Source organism: Amblyomma americanum, chromosome 3 (genome assembly GCF_052857255.1).
Source record: "Amblyomma americanum isolate KBUSLIRL-KWMA chromosome 3, ASM5285725v1, whole genome shotgun sequence".
Lineage (NCBI taxonomy): Eukaryota > Metazoa > Arthropoda > Arachnida > Ixodida > Ixodidae > Amblyomma > Amblyomma americanum.
In genome coordinates this window covers 105,753,134-105,761,071 of record NC_135499.1, presented here as the reverse complement: position 1 = coordinate 105,761,071, position 7,938 = coordinate 105,753,134, and the positions used below count along the sequence as shown (strand labels likewise).

The 7,938-nt window shown below is 45.6% G+C and overlaps 1 protein-coding gene across 1 annotated transcript in view; it reads left to right on the top strand.

Moving 5' to 3' along the window:
- Positions 1–5,049, top strand: part of LOC144124788 (potassium/sodium hyperpolarization-activated cyclic nucleotide-gated channel 1-like) — a 48,391-nt gene extending 43,342 nt beyond the window's left edge. Inside the window, exons 9-10 of the mRNA XM_077657665.1 lie at positions 206–536; positions 4,456–5,049. Coding sequence (XP_077513791.1) covers positions 206–536; positions 4,456–4,729 — 605 coding nt within the window. The 3' untranslated portion in view covers positions 4,730–5,049. The remainder of the gene's footprint in view (positions 1–205; positions 537–4,455) is intronic.
- Positions 5,050–7,938: the final 2,889 nt, after the last annotated feature.

Sequence of the window (7,938 nt, the reverse complement as noted above, 5' to 3'; positions counted from 1 at the left end):
AAAAATTGTTGTCAATCATAAAACTCTCCCATTGGCTGGAGAGATGTGACGTCGCCAGACCGAAAGTGACGTCACTTCCGGTAAAGGCATCAATAGCTTCTAATGCTATCGCATTGGCAATGTAAGTAGCGGTCCCTGTGAATTTTTCTGTTGGGCTGATAGAATATTCTGCTCACTGAAAAGCCCTCGTGGCGGCGCCGCGCAGAGTCGTGCCTGCTGGGCCCCAAGGTGCGCCAGGACAACGTGTTCGCGGTGAGCTACTGCAACATCCTGACGCTGCTGGCGACCGACTTCCACGAGGTGCTGGACCACTTCCCGGCGGTGCGGGGCGTCTTCCAGACGCTGCTCTTCGAGCTCAACTCGCAGGACCGCGAGGAGCGGCGCATGAGCGAGCACAAGCGCATGCTCATGCGCAGGCCCTCCTCCGTGATCATGCTGCCCGAGCTGCGGCGCATGGGTGCCGTGACGCCCTCTTCGGAGGAGCGCAGCAGCCCCGAGGTGTCGGCCCCCATCAGTGTCGTCGACGCTGGGCCCAAGTGAGAGAGCTCTGATGACGGTTGCATGCGCTGGCCGCAAGCGGTCTTGTGAGGCACGCAGACTGGAGCACTGCACGGGATCGGGACGGCCCGGGGCGGAAAATGCGCTGTTCCACCGAGCCTGAGCGGGGCCAGGCTCTGGCCCGTACATAAAGGGCCTATCTCCGGTTCTTGAATTAATACAGTCGAACCTCGCTATAACAAACCTGTTTATAACGAAATAATGGATGTAACGAAGGAAAGACAGTTCCTCTAGGAATCTCAGTCAACACGGGCTATAACGATGTTACGGCTGTAACGAAGTAATCGCCAGGCCCCTTAAATTTCGTTATAACCAGGTTCAACTGTATTTCAGAGTTAAGTGCGCTTGAAGCGTTCTAGCAGCGACACGGATGAAACAAGGCCATGATGTGGGCTGAGGAAAATAGTTGCTCAGAGCCTATTTATTTATTCTTTGGGGGCTGCTGCAGTTGCGTTTTTCTCACGCCGGAGAAATGACAAACGTTTTTTTAAAGCGAAAGCTCTTCTGGCCGCGAACCTGCGATTTCGCCGTGGCGTTGATCCGAGGAGGCACATGAGGTCACAACGCACGCCTTGCCGCGGAAACGAACCGGTCATGGACGGACCGGCGGCGCCTGGCGCACTCGGCGCAAAATAGAGACGTGCTCCAAGTCTCCGCCAGTGCGGTCAGAGAGCGTCGAAGCCGCCGAACGCCTTGGCGGTCAAGCGCAGTTCGAGTATAGAGGGTCTCGCTTTGGCCGACGTGACGTCGCCGTGCAGCGCGCGCGCGTGTTACGCCGGAGCGTAAACGCGCCTTAACAGAGCCTGCGCTTAACCGCTAACCAACGTATTCGGTGGCGGCATTTATGGGAGCCACTGAAACCCCGCGCACACTCACTGAGTAAAAAAAAAAAAATGCCGAGGCTCGGAATCAAACCAGGGCCTCCGGCGTTTGAGGCGTACACGCTGCCACTCCGCCACGACGGCTCAAACTGTAACCATGAAGTAAGGCGCATCAAGTGAATGCACTCTTCCGATGCAGAAGTCTCCGCCCTTTCGCTACGTATATCCTGGCCTAACAGAGCTAGGCAATCAGCAATTTTTATTTTCGTCTGCTGCCCGGAACATATCGGAAATTAATGAATCCCATGACTAAAACCTTTTGTTGGCGCGGAATGAGCGAAAGCTTAATCACATCATTTTTCAGACAGAGTTTAATCAGCGTCACTCAGAGTGAAATGTTCAACTTAACTCACACACACCGTGCCGCGTGGAACGATATAGGGGAAACTTCAACGACATTTTTAGTTATTAAAAAGCACCAGCGAAAACTGCTGTCTTTGGTTCTAAAGCTTAAAGTCTGCCAGCGAGTTGCACTACTATGGCGTTTTTAGTCGAACGTTGTAACGCCTCACACAAAGCTTATGTGAACCAGTGTTTTCGCCTACTAAATTTGATCGGTTTTGGGTTAACGCTCGCGACTGCACATTTTAAGCCGCATAAGAACGTCTAGACTAGGACATTCATTCGATTGTCCGACAATAATAATAATAATTGGTTTTTGTGTGCAAAGTAAATGGCGTAGTATCTTCCTCATATATCGGCGGACACCTGAACCGCGCCGTAAGGGAAGGGATAAAGGAGGGAGTGAAAGAAGAAAGAGGTGCCGTAGTCGAGGGCTCCGGAATAATTTCGACCACCTGGGGATCTTTAACGTGCACTGACATCGCACAGCACACGGGCACCTTAGCGTTTTTCCTCCATAAAAACGCAGCCGCCGCAGTCGGGTTCGAACCCGGGTACTATAATATATATATATATATATATATATATATATATATATATATATATATATATATATATATATATATATATATATATATATATATATATATATATATATATATATATATATATATATATATATATATATATATATATATATATACACACACTTATGAAGGGAGCCGGCAGTCACCGAAACCAAGGTGCATAGGGGAACGTTATTTTTTTAATGTGTTGTGCTTATCAGTGGGATAATATTACTTAAATTAATAAATCGCTTAAAGAAAATTACTTATAAAGCAGCAGAGGAAAACAACCATGCCGCCGGTGGGATCCGAACCCACGACCTCCGAATATCGCGTCCGGTGCTCTTACCAACTGAGCTACGGCGACGGCTGTCCAATCTGCTGCTCTCGTGTGTATTTAAGTTTATTTGGTGTACACGAACCTTGAGAGTGTTCACCAGCGCCACCCTCGACCATAGCGGCGGAGTAGCACGTCCTGTAATACCGCGAGCGTGACGTGGAACGTCATCTAACGGCGAGGGCGGAAACTGTGCGAGAGCCCTCTTAAGCAACCTGTGGCATCAAGACTGCCAGAACCGAGACCCTCGTTAAGCTATTAGCAGACAAGGTAAAGTAAATGAGGGGCGCGTTTGACAAACTTATGAAGGGAGCCAACAGTCACCGATACCAAGGTGCATAAGGGAACGTTATTTTTTTTATGTGTTGTGCTTATCAGTGAGATAATATTACTTAAATTAATAAATCGCTTGAAGAAAATTACTTATAAAGCAGCAGAAAAAACAACCATGCCGCCGGTGGGATCCGAACCCACGACCTCCGAATATCGCGTCCGGTGCTCTTACCAAGTGAGCTACGGCGGCGCTGGTGAACTCTCTCAAGGTTCGCGTACATCAAATAAACATAAATACCCACGAGAGCAGCATATATATATATATATATATATATATATATATATATATATATATATATATATATATATATATATATATCCCACCGGCGGCATGGTTGTTTTTTCTGCTGCTTTATAAGTAATTTTCTTTAACAAAAAAACAAAAAAATAATAATTGATTGGCACTACCTATTAAAAAAAAAGAAACATTCCTCTATGCACCTTAATTTCGGTGACTGTTGGCTTCCTTAGTATATAATATATATATATATATATATATATATATATATATATATATATATATATATATATATATATATATATAGTCGTTGAGGCTGCGATGGCATTTTAATACTTAGACTTGCGGGCCGTATAAAAAGCAACTGATTAAAAATATAGAGGTATAGAGCAAAGTAGTTTATTATGCGCAAGTGCAACTCTTTTTATTTGGCTTACGGAACATAATTCGCAGCTGTACTCACAGACCAGATCACCGTTGAAAAAGCCGAGCGCGGATACCCGCCCGATCTTCTCTGTTTTGCTTTTGTCTTTACCACAGCAATTTTTTTTTTCAAGCGTAATTGCGATTTCGGCGCCTTTGCCTGGCACTTCTTTACTTGTGTAGTAGGAATCTGCCTGCGCACAGTGGGAGATTTACTACTTGACCTGCTGCGGGAACGGGCCCGGGCAGAGCCTCGCACCCTGCTTGGCCGCCCGGCCGCGGGACATAAAATTAGGCCTGCGACACTGTTTTGGGTAACTCTTCAGGTCCGCATCTTGGCCGCGTTTGGCTTGTCACAGTCCGATGAGGCAGTCAGTGTGTAACATTGGAACAGACATCCTTCGTTTTGGCTGTCGCTTGCACGGTGGATACAAAGAATGTGGCGACCCTGCCCACATGGATAAAATGCCCCTTCGGCAAGCATGTGAACGTGTAGGTTCTCGGTTACGACATACTGCGCGGACGCCGACGCCATGCATTTATTTCTCTTAGAGAAAGCCCAAATGCATTCGGCGGTGCATTTAAGGATTTTCAGATAAATACAGTGCCACATTTACGAGGCGCTCATTTCGTCACCGTAGAGAGTATATAGTTTAGAAACCCTACATCATGTAAAGTCACCCTCTTGCCCGTTAGAAGTGGCCGGATAATCTTGTTAACTACTCGAAGTTAGTGCGCCATCCCTCAAAGATATCGAATTCCGCTCTCTGCCTGCAGGTCCTCAGCGGTCCCCTCCCTCACTGGGTCAAGGTGCAGTCGCGCCTCTAGCGCGTACCAGGTGGCAGCACCGTACGAGGAGTCGTCGCAGCTCTCGGAAGCCTCATCGCGGATCGCCATCGCTCCGAAGGGCCCGACTCTGACCAGGAGGGCCGCCGAGCAGACAAGGCGCACTGCAAGCAGTCCTGAAGTCGCCGCGCTGGTGTCGCTTATGCGCGTAATTTACCCGCTCGTGTGGATAATTCGGATAATCCGCATGTCGGTTCCACGATAGGCGGTAACCCCTTTGTGAGCGCGCTGGTGCTTTTTAAGTGGGATTAAAGCAATACACCGTCCGATTGTTTCAAAAGTATGACCGGCACCGTTTATTTCGTTCCCAGCGACGTGTGTGCTGTCGAGGATATGTCGCGTATATGAACGACTTGTTGAAAAATAATTGCGTGAGCCTCGGTGAATGTTCAGAAGGCATTCATGGTGCCCCCATGAGATGTAATGGCGCGCTCTTTATAACTTCTTGTTTAAGCCTGCAAGAATAATCGCGAGCTTCTTTTGGAACGAGCTACTTGCCGCGGTAGCTTAATTGCGCTCGACTGCTTAGCTCAAGGACTCGAGTTCGAAACCGAGTCGCGGCGGCTTCGATTCGATAGAGGCGAAATGCAAAAATGCCCGTGTGCTATGCGACGTGACTGCAGCTGGGTCAAAATTAATCCGGAGCCCTCCACTACTGTTTCTTTTAGCCCATGTGCAGTATCGGAAAATTAGACGCCGCATAACTTTGGAACAAGTTGCTTAGGGTGTAGGTTACTAGCTGCTGAGAGCTTCTCCGTACATTGCCTAGCATGCGTCCCAAGCTCACATCAGTGAAAAATGATTACTGGTCTAGACGCATGAATCGTTACCGTCATCTTCGAGCTGTTCGTAGCTCCACGGTTTCCATAAAAGCAGCGGTTTTCACGCGTTTTGAGCGGGAGCAAGACGACGGGCCGAACCGCTGTTCTGCAAGAATGACTGTCCGTTACATTCGCCGCGAGGTCGGCGTACATGTGGCGGAACCATCGTACTGGGGCCCTTAGTTTATTTATTTACAGAATACTGCAGGCCCTTCTGGGCCCTAGCAGGAGGGGCAATACAGTGCAACATGAATATACAAAAAACACTGAAAGAAAATTTAAAACACAAAGCAAAATAAGTTTGATGGCGTCAATCTTCTATTTTTTCAATGGAATCTATGTCACATAGTGCTGTTAAAGGTAAAGTATTCCATTCAGTTACGGTGCGAGGGAAGAAGGAGTATTTAAATAGGTTAGTTCTGGCGATGAATGGAGTTAGTGAATCAGAGTGGCGATGTCTTGTTGGTCGTGGAGCGGAAAATGGCTTGACGTAGGGATCCGGGCACATTGACAACTTGTTATGTTTGAGAAGGAAAAAAAATTTTAATCTGAGAATTTTACGCCGTACCTGCAATGTTTGAATTCGGTGTGCTCGCATTATGGCAGTAGGTGAATCGGTTGAACGGTATTTTGAAAAGATGAATCGAATGGCCTTGCGCTGGATCATTTCAAGCGCTTGAATGTTAGTTTTAGTAAATGGGTCCCAGACAATGCAAGCGTATTCTAACTTAGGTCTGATTAATGATGAATAGGCTAAAAATTTCAAGTCTGCAGGAGCATGCTTCAATTTGTGCTTGAGGACACAAAGTTTACGAAAACATGATGCACATACGTTACCTATATGTTTGTTCCAGCTTAGATTATTAGTTATCGTCACGCCAAGATATTTATATTCAGTTACCTCCGAAAGTGGAAATGATGGAAGAGCGTAAGGGTATAAAAGGCTGTTTTTTTTTGGTTAATCTCATAAATACGGTTTTCTGAGCGTTAAGTTTCATGTCCCACTGGTTGCACCAATCCAGAATATTCTTTAGGTTTAAATTGAGTAATAGTTGGTCTTCACGACAAGTAATTACATTAAACAAAACACAGTCATCTGCAAATAGCCGGATTTGAACGGGATGAGTAACTACGTTTACAATGTCATTCACATATATTAAAAATAACAGGGGACCGAGGACACTTCCTTGGGGAACACCAGAAGAGACAGGCAGGCTGTTTGAATAATGGTCGTCAATACTAACAAACTGCTGTCGGTGAGATAAGTAAGCTGAAACCCAGTTAACTATAAAGTCAGGAAGACCAACTTGTTTAAGCTTGTCAATTAATTTAGAATGGGAGACGAGGTCAAATGCTTTACTAAAATCCATAAAAATAATATCAGCCTGGCCGGATTTTTTCAAGTACAGATGCAAAACTATGAACAACCGATGTTAGTTGAGTTACAGTAGAAAAGCCCTTCCTAAACCCGTGTTGAACGTTAGAAAGGATATTGTTATGGTCAAGAAAACCGATGATGTACTTGGCGATTATGTGTTCTAGTAATTTGCAACAGGTTGAAGTGAGAGAGATGGGACGATAATTGGATATCAGTGATGCGTCCCCTTTCTTTAGAACAGGAACAACACGTGCAGTTTTCCACTCTGAAAGAATCACAGCTGATGAAAGAGATGCGCAAAAAATAACAACCAGAAACTCGGAAAGCTTTTCGGCATACCGGCGCAAGAAAGCATTTGGAATTTTATCAGGGCCTGGCGATGCTTTAGTTTTCAGGTTTAGCAGCAATTCAACAATGCCAGGTCTTGATATCGTAATAGAAGGCATAGTGGAGGGCGTTTCAAAAGAATAATGTTCACCACTTGCATTAGCAATGACACTGTGGAAGTAGCGGTTAAATTGCGTAGCAATATCATTTTTATCTGTGAGAGGCTTGCCGTCGTGCATTATTCGGTCAATAGGTTTTTTCTTTTGACATAAGTGGTTCCAAAATTTTTCAGGTGAAGTTCGAATGAAATTAGGCAGTCTGTATTCAAAGTAATGACGTTTAGCGGACCTCACAGCTGCATTAAGGGATATTTGAAAAGACTGAATAATGAAACGACTGGCGCCTCCACGCTTCAAACGTTTCACTTTTCTTTTCAATTGCAGGACTTCACGTGTGATCCAGGGAGAAGCTTTGCGAGACTTTATTATTTTATTAGGGACGAAGTTCTCAAGGCAGTGAGTGCACAGTGTTATAAATTTATTCCATAGCTCATCAGCATTACTGCCTCGGAAACTGCTGAGGCAAAAATCTAAATAATCCAGCACGCTCTCATCTTTCGCACGCGAGAAGTCCTTTACATAGCACACTTTGGCCACAGGCTTCTTGTAAACAATATGGACAGGGAAGGAACAATATACCAAATCATGACCGGAAATTCCCTGCTCAATTGAAACATGGTAGTCACTAATAGATCGGCTTACAAAGATAAGGTCAAGTAGAGAAGAAGTACAACCATGTATACGTGTTGGCTGCCTCACTACTTGCTGCAAGTCATGTCTCAACATAATATTAAATAGGTGCTCTTCATGAGCAGCATGATCGGGATTG